The 13,917-nt window shown below is 45.7% G+C and overlaps 1 protein-coding gene across 1 annotated transcript in view; it reads left to right on the plus strand.

Annotated features, from left to right (window-relative positions):
* Positions 1-13,917, plus strand: part of UNC5D (unc-5 netrin receptor D) — a 102,151-nt gene that overhangs the window by 40,131 nt on the left and 48,103 nt on the right. Inside the window, exons 4-5 of the mRNA XM_058820078.1 lie at positions 5,992-6,135; positions 9,325-9,428. Coding sequence (XP_058676061.1) covers positions 5,992-6,135; positions 9,325-9,428 — 248 coding nt within the window. The remainder of the gene's footprint in view (positions 1-5,991; positions 6,136-9,324; positions 9,429-13,917) is intronic.

The following is a 13,917-nucleotide window of genomic DNA, read 5'->3' on the forward strand; positions in this document are numbered from 1 at the left end:
TGCAATTATGTTTTCTAAGCTTTGGGTTAATAACAGAACAAACCAAGATTGGTAACACAAGGTGGGGTTTAAATGGCATCAGTAACGTTGGGGTTTGAGATTGGGAGCAGCAGGGCTGGGTTTGGGTTGGGAGAAAATTCATCTGGTTCCAGCTCCCCTGTGTGAAAAATGCCAATCACTTGTTTTTAAAAATTTAAAAGTTTAATAGCAAGAAAATGGTTATAAAAATAGCAATATAATTAGAGTAATAAAAATTTTGGACAATTTGAATTAAGACAATATGAGACAATAGAAACAAAGAGTTACAGACATCCGGGTCTTCCCCTTTTGCCCTCTTTTTCTGGGCAAAATAAGCCCAAAAAGGACCCACTTTAACAGAGGATTAACCCTTAAAAGCAACAGCCTGTTGCATATTCATACACCTCATACATGGTGCATAAATTCCATTCAAACACGGGATTCTGTCTGGTCAGTGTCAGCTTCTTCCTCTGAATCCTAACATGAGCAAGGTAGGAAGAAGTTTGTTTCTTCTGATAATGGAGCACTAAATTCTTTTTCTCTGAAAGATTTAGGTGGTTGCTATCTCACGATGAGTCCTTTCTTTAAAAAAAGTATCTTACATAGCACCATTTCTATTTTAACATTATGTTATAACCTAAAACTATATTTAACACATTACTTAAGAAAATTAATACAGCATAACTTTCTAACATAACACATATACATTTTAATATTTGTGAAAAGCCAAGAATAAAATAGGCATTTTTTACAGGGTGACCACAGAAAGGTTGCAGGGCTGGACTTAGTCCAGGGCTGGAGATGCCCCAAAGGCTCTGGACCCAAAATCCACTGCAGGGCAGTGTCCAGGTGGATCCTCAGAGCACAAAAATCCAGAGAGGGGAATTCTGTCACCAGGATCCCATCCATAGCCAGGAATTCCTTTGGAATTCTTCCTCAGCCTTCAGAGCAGCAGCTGTTGGGATTTTTGGCATTCACGTGCAGTGCCCTCATTTCTGGAGTCCAGTCTGGGGCACAGCTGAGTCTGTCCTCAGGCACAGCCTGGATCTGCTCCAGCTGGGAAAACTGCTCTGGGTTTGGTGCCAAAAGCGGGGATTTTGGTTAAAGGGGGATCTGAGCTTTTGAAACCACCTTCTTTTAAATATATTTACATAGGCTGACTGCATTATTTCTGAAATTATCTAGAATAAATGGGATCATTTTCATATTTTGTGCCACTGCAGTTCCCATTAGGACTCGAAGTTTTAAGAGGAGCATGAATAGGAATTTCCCCGATTTTGAGTATAGATGGTTTTCATGCTGGAAGTATAAGCTGGTTTTCTTTAATTAAACAGGGTCTGACCCTCTGCATCCTTCCAGTGCTTGTGAGGCATCAAAATCCCCAGAGGTTGGGGAGGAAGGGTGAAAAACAGCACCTAGAGCCTCAGGCTGGAGGAATTTTGGTGCTGGATGGAGGGAACGTGTCTGAACTCCTGGCACAGAAGCTGCAGTGGCACTCGGGGTGTCCCAAGGCTGGCACTGCCCACGGGTGCCTTTGCCACCATGATGGGCACAGAGCCCAAATTTCCATTATTTTGGTTTTACAGGAGGGGAATAAATGCCTCAGAGCAGCCCAGGAGTGTCTGTGAGCAGGAGCAGCAGGACAGGGAGGATTTTGCAGGATTCTGGAGATGGCTGGAACATTTTACAGGAGGGGAATAAAGGCCTCAGAGCGGCCCAAGAGTGTCTGTGAGCAGGGCAGGGAGGGTTTTGTAGGATTCTGGGGATGTCTGGAACATTCTATATGAGGGGAATAAAGGCCTGAGAGTGTCTGTGAGCAGGAGCAGCAGGACAGGGAGGGTTTTGCAGGATTCTGGGGATGTATGGAAGGTTTTACATGAGGGGAATAAAGGCCTCAGAGCGGCCCAGGAGTGTCTGTGGGCAGGAGCAGCAGGACACTGAGGATTTTGCAGGACTCTTGGGATGTCTGGAAGGTTTTGCCCGGAGTGTCCCCATGGTGGTTTTGCTGCTCTGCCTCTGCTTTTCCTGTTTATTCCCCAGCGTGGCAAAGCAGGGATTTTGTTCTCTCCGTGCTCTGCCTCATCAAGGGAGAGCCCAGCTCGTGGATGCTGCTGTGATGAAAGCGTGGTAATTAGTGGCTGATTAATTTCCCTTTGCTGCATTTCCTGCACGCTCCAGAACCTGCCTGGCTATTTCAGGTTGGGGTTGAGCAGAAGCTCAGCCCCGCTCGCAGAGTTTCCTTGTCTGATAACTGGAAGGATTACAGCAATAACTGCTGTCAGTGTTTTTCTCATTTAAACAAATAAAGCTGACAAATGCCGAAGTTCTCTGCAGCTCAGTTGTGTTTAGTACACGGAGAGCAATTATTCATCTGCTGCCAGCACCGGTCTGTGCAGCTCCAACATCCAGCAGAGCCCATTAGCATTTCAGTGCCACAGCCAGCACTTGATATTCTGCACGGCTCTACTGTAAAACAAAAGATGATGGTTCTAATTTGCACAATAATTTAAAGGGTTGGGCTGGCGGTGCTTATTGGAGTTATTGGAGGCGCAGGTAAAATGTCGCGGTGCTTTACGAGGTGCCTGCTTTGATTTGCAGAGATTTTTCACCCGCTGTCACTCCCCATGAAGGATTTTCCCAGTGGTTCCCAAGGTGCAGAGGGGAGGTGGATGTGTTTGACGGTTGAGAGGAACGGAGGATTTGTCTTTCCAAACAAGCTGTGGGTCTGCTGGTGGATAAAACCAGCACTGGGAGATAAAACCAGGGCTGGGAGATAAAAGAAAAAATGGGAAGGATTCCACTGATTGATGAATGGAAAAAGATATTTGCCTTTATTTATAAACTTCAGGTTTGCTGATAAATTAAATTAGACATTGAAAGATGGGGAAGAAAAACCCCCCAGATTACGTAAGAATTAAAAATTAAAAGGATGGGTTATACATTAGAGGAGAATCTTTGGGATCAGGTGTTCTGGGAAGTCTGAACCTCTCAAGTACCTCAGAAATGGGGAAAGACAGAAGGAAATTGGGATAAAAAGGGAGGCTGCATTCTCTAAAACTTGGAGAGACCCCAGGGGATGCCCCATGGCCTCTGCCTTTATTGAAATAAAGTAAAAAGACTCTTCTGTCTCTTTTTTGGACATAAACCTCTGGTGTTTGTGGATTAATTTTCCTAACACTGGTGAAATACAGGGGTGATAAATGGAGAATATTCCTCTCCTCCCAATAGGTTTGCTCTGTGTCGTTGTTCCTAAAACAAATGGAAATAGCGGCACTTTCTCCATAAACAAAGCACAACTTCCCCCAAAGACCCCGTGCTCTCCAGAGGTCCCATCCAGCCCCAACAATTCCGAGATTCTGCAGTTTTGGATGCATTTATTTTGTTAATAGGTGAACTGGGAGACCTTAAAGACAACCTGAATTCCTACCTGGCCCATTCTCAAAACGCTGAAACACCAGCTTCCCCAAACCGCGTGTGCTCTTTGTTTGCCACATTAAATACAGGCTGATTTATAGATTAATTAAACACCGTGTCAATGAAAGGAAGAGCTGGGCTGGAGAATATTCCACCTTAATAAATCTGGAACTGTAAATGCCTGAATTCACTGACGCCTGCTCAGAAATTTGCAGCACCCCGGAGCCAAGAAATGGCTTCAGCTTTTCTAAAATTCATCATCAAGTGATGACTTTTTCTTGTTTGGTATCAAAATCCCGTCGTCGTGAGCAGGGGCACCTCCCACACCTCTGCTTCTCTTTGCTACTTCCCAAAATTATCAGGAGGGAAGGGAGCAGGGTCTGGGGGTGTGAATGGGATCAGCATAGGGAGAGTTTTCCCCCAAGAAGCTGCTGCTGGTGGGAATGGGATCCCAAACCTCAGCCAGAGCATCCCTGCTCTGTCCCACCATTCCAATCCCCTCTGAAGGAGCTTCTCTTACCTTAAACATGGACAAATCGCTCTGCAAAACATTCTCATGCCAGAATCCAAGGATTTTTTGGCTGGCAGAGCAGGGATGGTTTGGTTCAGGGGGTGCATTTTCCTGGCAGGGGCTCTGGCAGAGCCTTTGTTCCTCAGGGTTTGTTGTCACCGTGTCAGGAAATAAAGGGAAGCTCTGTAAACAGTTTTGTTAAAAACGGCATCAACACGGGGGGAAAACAAAAAGCAGCCAGAAAACCTGTACTTGTTTGTTGCATGGGAATAAATATTTGAGGCACTGAAGGGATTCTGCAGACAACTTGGGGAGCTGTCAAGGGTTTGTCCCTGTCGTTGGGTTTCATTGTAAGCCAGGCTTAATGAAAAGAAGTAAAAATCCCCTTTTCCTGCTGCTGGAAAAGTATCAAATATTCTGTATTTTTGTACAGGATTTAAAGCTTGTCTGAGCTTCCCCTCTTGGAGCATCCCCAGTGAACCTTGTCCCTCCTCTTGCCAGAGGAGCACAGCGACTTCCCAGTGCCTTTGAGGAGGGGCTGCCCAGCTGTTAATGATGCCTGAGATTAAGTGCAAGCCAATTTTTATGGAGTTCAGGTTTAGAATCCTCGCTGCTTTATAAACTCCACAGGCATGAAATACGGTGAGATTGGGTTTGCCTCCATTTCCAGTGGAGGGGAAATAACTGCCTGGGGACTGTGCTGGAGGAGAGAGGAGGAAGAACAAGGCCTGAATGTTTTCTATTTTCATTTAATGTTTTTCTGACTCTTTCAAATGGTTCCCAGTGCCAGGTTTGGATTGGATTTCCTCTCCCAAGGCTGCCATGCCAAGGTGGCTGCTGGGCTGGGGCACATCCCAGGGGTGCCACAGGGAGGATCCTGGAGTCTGGGATTTAACTTTGGGCTCTGTCTGGGGGAAATGCTCCTGGTCTGAGTGGCCACAGGTTTGCAAGGGCATGGAGATGTCCTTTAAAGACATTTTTATAGTACTGTGATTGAATCCAGACAAACATTCTGGGTGAAGGAGGCACCAGGGATGAGGATTTTGAGGGAGGAGTTGCAAAGATCATGGTGGGGGCATGTTGTGGTGTTGACAAGGTGTGAGATGAGAACTGATTCCAAGTTCTTAGAAGGCTGATTTATTATTTCATGATATTATATTATATGAGAAGAAAATGACATACTAAAACTATACTAAAGAAAGAGAAAGGAGACATCAGAAAGCTAAAACAAGAATAAATAATAAAAACTCGTGACTGACCAGAGTCCTGACACAGCTGGACTGGGATTGCTCATTAAGTTAAAACAATTCACATGCTGGATAAACAATTCTCCAAATCACATTCCAGAAGAACAAAACATGGAGAAGCTGAAGCTTCTCATCTTGCCAGGAAAAGAAATCCTGGCGAAAGGATTTTTCACAAAATATCACAGTGACAGGGGCAGTTCCTGGAACCCAGTGCATTATGACACGCTCATCTTACAGAATTTAATTAGTGGCACTACATCACTGTGGAAGTAATTAAGGCTTTGCCCTGATTGAAAAGTGTGGCATTTGCTGGGTCTCCGGGATGAAGGAGGAAATGATGAATCTGACTCCATGTTCTTAGAAGGCTAATTTATTATTCTATTCTATTCTATTCTATTCTATTCTATTCTATTCTATTCTATTCTATTCTAGAATGCTATATTAAACTATACTAAAGAATAGAGAAAGGATACAGACAGAAGGCTAAAAAGATACTAATGAAAAACTTGTGACTCTTTCCAGAGTCTGACAGTGATTGGTCATTAAGTTGAAACAATTCACATGAAACCAATGAAACAATCACCTGTTGGATAAACAACCTCCAACCACATTCCAAAGCAGCAAAACACAGGAGAAGCAAATGAGATAATTACTGTTTTCCTTTTTCTCTGAGGTTTCTCAGTTTCCCATGAGAAGAAATCCTGGGCAAAGAGGATTTTTCAGAAAATGTGACGGTGGCATTGTTGGTTAAAGGACAGGTTTATGACCCTGCTGATTTGATTCTCTGCCTCTCCCCCTCAGGGCTGAAGGTGAGGGAGGTCTCCATCAATGTGACGAGGCAGCAGGTGGAGGATTTCCATGGCCCTGAGGATTATTGGTGCCAGTGCGTGGCCTGGAGCCACCTGGGCACCTCCAAGAGCAGGAAGGCGTCGGTGCGCATCGCTTGTGAGTACAGCCTGATCAAACCCTGCTCCTTTGGGGTTCTGAGGGGTGGGAATGCTGCATTTGGGGTGAAATACAGTGACTACACCCTGCTTAAACCCTCTGGGGCTTTGAGGGGTGGGAACACTGTTTTTGGGGTTAATTACAGTGAGTACACCCGGCTGAAACATAAAAATTTCACTGGGACCTGCCGAAATGGAAATGCTCCAAATGCCCCATAGACAAAAGGACAGCGCAGACATAACCCCAAAAGCAAAACTGTCCCTAGGAGCTGCAAAAAGGGAAATGTTCCAAATGCCCCACAGCCAGAGGGACAGCACAGACATGACCCCAAAACAAAACTGTCACTGGGAGCTGCAAAAGGAAACTGTTCCAAAACTGTCCCTGGGAGCTGCAGAAATGGAAATCCTTCAAATGCCCCACAGACAGAAGGACAGCAGGGGCAGGACCCCAAACACAAAATGGTCAGTGGGAGCTGTAAAAAGGGAACTGTTCCAAATGCCCCACAGCCAGGGGGACAGCAGGGACATGGTCCCAAAAACAAAACTGTCAGTGGCAGCTGTAAAAAGGGAAATGTTCCAAAGGCCCCACAGCCAGAGGGTCAGTGGGGACATGACCACAAACACAAAATTGTTCCTGGGAGCTGCAAAAAGGGAAATAATCCAAATGCCCCACAGCCAGAGGGACAGCAGGGACACAACCCCAAACACAGAACTGTCACTGGGAGCTGCAAAAACGGAAATGTTCCAAATGCCCCACAGCCAGAGGGACAGCGGGGACATGACCCCAAACAGAAAACAGTCAGTGGAAGCTGCAAAAATGGAAATGCTCCAAACACAGAACTGTCCCTAGGATCTGCAAAAAGGGAAATAATCCAAATATCCTACAGCCAGAGGGACAGCAGGGACACAACCCCAAACACAAAATTGACAGGGGGAGCTGCAAAAAGGGAAATGCTCCAAATGCCCCACAGACAGAAGGACAGCAGAGACACAACCCCAGACACAGCTGTGACCAGGAGCTGCTCCAAGCCTCATCCCATTCCTGGAATCAGACCTGAGATGTTTTCCTGGCAGAACCAGAGCCTGACACTGCCCCTGCAAGAAGAGAATTCAGGGATTGCTCCCACAGCCCTTTTCCTTTGAGCCCCCAGCTCAGATCTCCCCTTTCCTCTCGTGGGAAAGGAGGTGCAGCCTGCCAAAAGCTTGGAGAAACATTCCCTGGGAGAGGAGAGCAGGAGCAAGGGGAGAACCCGAAGGGAGACTTTCCAGGGAGTGCTCCAGCAGCTCCTGATGACATAAAAAGGTGTCTTTTACCAGGGTAAACATTTAACAGGATAAAACAAACATTTGTCAGAAGTAAAAGGACAGCGTAAGAAAACCTTCATTTAATTAACAGCGGATTTTTTTCTTTTTGTTGGCTGATTCAGTCTGAATGTCTAAATACGTGTAAATTCAATTTTTTATTTCACTGCATTAACTGTCATAACACTGAACCAATAATTCCCCTGCATTGCCAAGCTGAAAGGACCTTTATCTGAATTGAATTTTTATTGACTTTTCTCTGCGCCGTGATTTCCCAGCCCCACAAAATGGCAATTTGAGCCAGGCTCAGCGTGAGCAGGAGCAGGAGGCGCCGTGTGCTGGGGCTTTTCAACCCCTCACTGTGGGAGCAATCCTTCCCAAGACCCCATTAACCCCAGAGTGCTCTGGAGAGGCTCTTCAGCCCGGCCTGGAGGGCTCTGGGGGTGTCTGGTGGCTTTGTGTGGGAGCTGAGCTCCTCTCTGCCCCTTCCTGGGGTGTTTTTCTGCTCAAAGCCAAGTGATTTGATGGGCAAAGCAGCGATTCTGGAGGGCAGAGCTGAAGGGGCACAGCAGGAACATTCTGGGGTGGGATTTATGGCTTGGAAGGATCAGGGATGAGACCCTGCAGGTCCAATCTCTGACAGAACCCAGAATGTTCTCCCATCCCTTCTGAAGAACCAGCAGCTTTATTTCATCCCCCCTTTTTTTTTTTTTATTTTATTTTGCACTGAATTTCTGATATTTCTGAATTGTGAGTCAAGTCCACAGTGTTGCAGCACTTTATATTTCTCCGAAGAAGCAGGTGAGTATTTCTTTGTGCTAGTGGGGAAGGCAGAGCAAAGGGATCCTGCTCCATTTTTCACCCTAATAAAGGCATTTGTAGGCACAAGAGCAGCCCGGCTGTTAATGATTGCCTTCTTAAAGGGAGCACTGGAAAAGAAATTGGTTGTCTGAAGGGGGGAAAAAATCAACATTAACAAAGAATCATGGAAAGGAGCGTGTAGGCACCGCGAGCATCTTTGTGCAGGCAGCAGCTTGCTCAGATAATTCTGAATGCATTTTGGAAAATGCAGTGCCAGGGCTGTATTTCATCAGCTGTGAGCAAGGCAGGGAATGAAGTCAGTAAATCCCCACCGTGGAGCCTGAGGCGCTGGGAGCACAAGGAGACATCCTGAAGGAACATCCTCCAGCAGTGGGAAAAGCACCAATCACTTGGTTTTTAAAAAATTTTAAGAGTTTAATAGTAATGAAATGGTTATAGAAATATGAATATAATTAGAGTAATGATAATTTGGATTATTTGGATTAGGACAATACGAGGAAATAAAAACAAAGAGTTATGGGCGGTCCAGGTACCCCTTTCTGGGCAAAATAAGCCCAAAAAGGACCCAGGATTAACTGTTAAAAACAACAGCCTGTTGCATATTCATACACCTCATCCATGATGCATAAATTCTATTCAAACAAAGGATTCTGTCAGTGTCAACTTCTTCAGTCCTGATTAATTCTTGCATCCAAGGAATGCCAATTGTGATGAATCCTTGCATCCAAGAAATGCCAATCCTAATGAATTCTTGTATCCAAGGAATGCCAATTGTGATGAATTCCTGCATCCAAGGATTGCCAATCCTGATGAATTCTTGTGTCTAAGGATTTCCAGTCCTGGTGAATTCCTGCATCCAAGGAATGCCAGTCCTGGTGAATTCGTGCATCCAAAGAATGCCAGTCCTGGTGAATTCCTGCATCCAAGGAATGCCAGTCCTGATTAATTCTCCCATCCAAGGATTGCCAATTGTGATGAATTCTTGCATCCAAGAATTGCCTATCCTGGTGAATTCCTGAATCCAAGGAACGCCAACGGTGATGAATTCTTTCCTCCAACCCTGCAGATCTTCGGAAGAACTTCGAGCAAGACCCCCAGGGCAAGGAGGTTCCCATTGAGGGGATGATCGTCCTGCACTGCCGGCCCCCTGAGGGTGTCCCTGCAGCCGAGGTGAGCTTGGGATGGGCACAGGTGTGACCGTGTTCACAGGGGTCTGGGGATGAGAGGAGAGACGAGGATCTGACTCCATGTTCCAGAAGGCTTGATTTATTATTTTATGATATATATTGTATTAAAACTATACTAAAAGAATAGAAGAAAAGGTTTCATCACGGAAGGCTGGCTAAGAATGGAATAGAAAGGAATGAATAACAAAGGTTTGTGGCTTGGACTCTCCATCCGAGCCAGCCGACTGTGATTGGCCATTAATTAGAAACAACCACATGAGACCAGTCACAGATGCACCTGTTGCATTCCACAGCAGCAGATAACCATTGTTTACATTTTGTTCCTGAGGCCTCCCAGCTTCTTGGGAGGAAAAATCCTAAGGAAAGGATTTTCCATAAAAAGATGTCTGTGACACACAAGGGCACAAGGAAAACCTTTGGGATGGGAGAAGCACAGGGCTCAGCTCCTGTCTGCTGCTCCTTGTCCTTTTATCCCCCAGAACGTTTCAAGTGTCCTTTTTTGATTCATTAGCTTTACAAAAATGTGGCTTTTTATCCAAATTCTGGACTGTTTTGCTGAGAAATCCTGGGTTTTCAGGCAATTTTCAAGCCCTGTGCTTTCAAACTGAAAGCAGATTGTTGCACATTTTCCCAGGAATTACTTTCCTCCTCAAAAAAAACAAGGCAAAGTAAAAGGCAAACCTAAAAATATTATGATAAATGGTTGCTGGGGAGAGAAAATCTGCTGCAAGTAATAATTTGGTGGGGCTTGGCTTCGCTTTAAACAGGCTTTTTTGTGATGAGAGCTGGATCTTAACAGGAAAACCATGGGGGTGCCTTAAAATGGCAATAACCAGGCTGCTCTTGGAGGGAGAGGTTTGGAGTGGGTCCTGTTTAAAAATCTGCTGCAGGGGCTTTAAAACCCAAGGAAACATTGAATTTTTAATTGCACCCTGCAGTTCCCTGCAGCACCTTCTGGGCAATGAGAGCTGCTGGATCACTCAGGAGTTGGTTTTGCCCCTTATCCCTAGCGTGGCTGGGCTTGGTAATGAAGGAAGAAAAGGAAAATAAACCCCAGAGAAATGTGTGCTTTTAGTTAATGAGAAGGGATTGGAGCAGATGTCCCTGGAAATAAAGAGGAGAAAAGCAGAGGTACCAGCAGTGAGGCAGAAGTGCTCGAGGAGAGGAAAATGAGGCAGAGATGGGCTTGGCGAGTGGCTGGGTTTGTGTGCAGGATTTCCTCTGCCAGGGCAATCTCTGCTGCCACCTTCTCCTCAGCTCTCTGGTATTTTCACTCGTTACCAGGAAAATGGATGGTGCATTGCAGGGAATTGCCCAATGTGTGAGCTCTGGAAAATGGATCTGCTTTGGAGGCAAAACAAACCTCCACAGGTGTGGCTCCCCAAACACCCTCGGTCTGATTGGATTTTACTGAGAATTTTACATTTCTTTGAACTGGCAGCTTTACATTCCCCACTTAAACAGGGTGCCTGTCTTTTGTGGAAGGTAGGAATTATGTCCAATGAAAACCTGACATTTCAATTGCTTGCTCCAGATAAAAGCGGCAGAGTTCCCAATGAACCCTGATTTACTGCTGTTGACAATAAAATTGTTATTGCTGCTAATAAAGCTGGTAAATCTCACCAGGTCAGATTTGCTTTGGCCAATAAAATGTCCCATAAAGGCTCAGGCTAATTCTGGGCTCATCGAGGTAAAGAGTCTGCTGGAAATAATTCAGTGTCTTTAGAAAGTGGGTTAAACCCATTAGAGCAGGCCTGGCTCTGGGCTGAGGGGATAAACTCAGCTTTATTTCAGAGTTAAAGCACAGATTAACACAGGCTGGGCAATGACTGAGCCACAAAGCCTTCCTCAAAAATCTCCAATTTATTTTATTTTATTTGTTCCATGGGCGCTGAGCGGTGCTGAGGGTTTCAAACCCCCATGCTGGCAGAGAATCCCTGGTTCTGATCCAAGAATTGATTTGATTAGAGCTTGGATGCAGCCCTGGATGGAAACATAAGGCTGGAAAGAACTGGGACAAAGGAGCTCGTGTGGCGTTTCATGAGATGCAGAGTGGGTGATTTGGGGCATTGTCGGTGTTTGTGAAACCCAAAAGAACGGGAAACAAGGGGGAAGGAGGCTCCAGCCCATCCCTGCCCCTGCCAGAGCCCTCCCTGGGGAGGGTTTGGTTATTCCAAGGGCAGAACTTCAGGAATGCTGTCAGAGTTTGGTTATTCCAAGGGCAGAACTTGAGGAACGCTGTCAGAGTTTGGTTATTCCAATTGCAAAGCTTCGGGAATGCTGTCAGAATTTGGTTATTCCAAGTGCAGAACTTCAGGAACGCTGTCAGAGTTTGGTTATTCCAAGTGCAGAACTTCAGAAACGCTGTCAGAGTTTGCTTATTCCAGGTCCAGAACTTGAGGAAGGCTGTTTCAGTTTGGTTATTCCAGGTCCAGAACTCCAGGAATGCTGTCAGAGTTTGGTTATTCCAAGTGCAGAACTTCAAAAATGCTATCAATTTGATTATTCCAAGTGCACAACTTAGGAACATTGTCAAAGTTTGGTTATCCCAGGTCCAGAACTTGAGGAATTCTGTTGGAGTTTGGTTATTCCAAGTGCAGAGCTTCAGGAAGGCTCTCAGACTTTGGTTATTCCAGGTGCAGAATTTCAGGAATGCTGTCAGTTTGGTTATTCCAAGTGCAGGGAATTCTCTACAAACATGGAATGAGACACATTTTTCCACAGCTCAGCTTTGGGAGGGTGCTGGGCTTTGGGGCACCCTGGGTGCATCAGCATGGCAGGAAGAGAGGAAGAAAACCCAAATCCCAGTGCTGGGCAGGTTGGAAAAGGCTTTTAAATTCTTTTCTTACGCATTTACATAGCAAGCAGAGAGAGCTGGTGAGCAGCTGTGCTTGCAGCCATCGGCACCCAACCCAAATAAATTCAGTTTTTATGAGTTAAGCATCGAAATGCAAAGAGAAAATTCAGCATTTAAATAGAGCAGCTGAAAATTCCCCGCTGAGGCAAATGTTGATTCAGCTCTGGAGAGGCTCTGCTGGCTCGGGCTCGATGGGACCAGAGACTTTTGTTCACCATGGGTGGGAGCTGGCCTGGGCAGGAGGCAGCTCTGGGCCCCTCAGCAGCTTCTGCAGGGAGAGAATGGGGAGTTGTGAGCAGGAATTGTGTGCGGGGATTGTGAGCAGGGATTGTGGGCAGGGATTGTGGGCAGGAATTGTGAGCAGGAGGGAGAGAATGGGGAATTGTGAGCAGGAATTGTGGGCAGGAATTGTGAGCAGGAGGGAGAGAATGGGGAATTGTGGGCAGGAATTGTGGGCAGGAATTGTGAGCAGGAGGGAGAGAATGGGGAATTGTGGGCAGGAATTGTGGGCAGGAATTGTGAGCAGGAGGGAGAGAATGGGGAATTGTGGGCAGGGATTGTGTGCAGGAATTGTGAGCAGGAGGGAGAGAATGGGGAATTGTGGGCAGGAATTGTGGGCAGGAATTGTGAGCAGGGATTGTGTGCAGGAATTGTGAACAGGAATTGTGGGCAGGAATTGTGAGCAGGAATTGTGAACAGGAATTGTGAGCAGGAGGGAGAGAATGGGGAGTTGTGAGCAGGAATTGTGAGCAGGGATTGTGGGCAGGAATTGTGAGCAGGAGTTGTGAGCAGGAATTGTGAGCGGGAATTGTGAGCAGGAATTGTGGGCAGGAGGGAGAGAATGGGGAATTGTGGGCAGGAATTGTGAGCAGGGATTGTGGGCAGGAATTGTGGGCAGGAATTGTGAGCAGGAATTGTGAACAGGAATTGTGAGCAGGAATTGTGAACAGGAATTGTGAGCAGGAGGGAGAGAATGGGGAATTGTGTGCAGGGATTGTGTGCAGGGATTGTGTGCAGGAATTGTGAGCAGGAATTGTGTCCTTTGGCTTGGGGAGATATTTAGTTTAATAACATTTCATGGAGATATTGAAGAATTGTGTGCAGGAATTGTGTCCCTGGCTCAGGTTATGCTCATGAGGGACCCTCAGGGAGATATTTACCGTAATAATAACAATGTGTTAGGAAGATATTTAGGAATTGTGAGCAGGAATTGTGTCCCAGTCCCTCAGCTGCCCCTCCCTGGAGAGATATTGAGGAATTGTGAGCAGGAATTGTGTCCTTGGCTCAGGGTGTGCTCCTGAGGGACCCTCAAGGAGATAATAATAATAGTAATAATAATAATAGTAATAATAATAATAATAATAATAGTATCTCAGGGAGAATTTAGGAATTGTGACCAGGAATTGTGTGCAGGAATTGTGTCCTTTAGCTCAGGGTGAGCTCCTCCAGTCCCTCAGCAGCCCCTCTGCAGGGAGATATTTCAAAACTGTGTGCAGGAATTGTGTGGGACCCTCAGGGAGATATTTAGGATGGTAATAATAATAATAATAATAATAATAATAATAATAATAATAATAATAATATCTCAGGGAGATATTTAGGAACTGTGAGCAGG

Source organism: Ammospiza caudacuta, chromosome 26, assembly GCF_027887145.1.
Source record: "Ammospiza caudacuta isolate bAmmCau1 chromosome 26, bAmmCau1.pri, whole genome shotgun sequence".
In the NCBI taxonomy this organism is placed as follows: Eukaryota; Metazoa; Chordata; class Aves; order Passeriformes; family Passerellidae; genus Ammospiza; species Ammospiza caudacuta.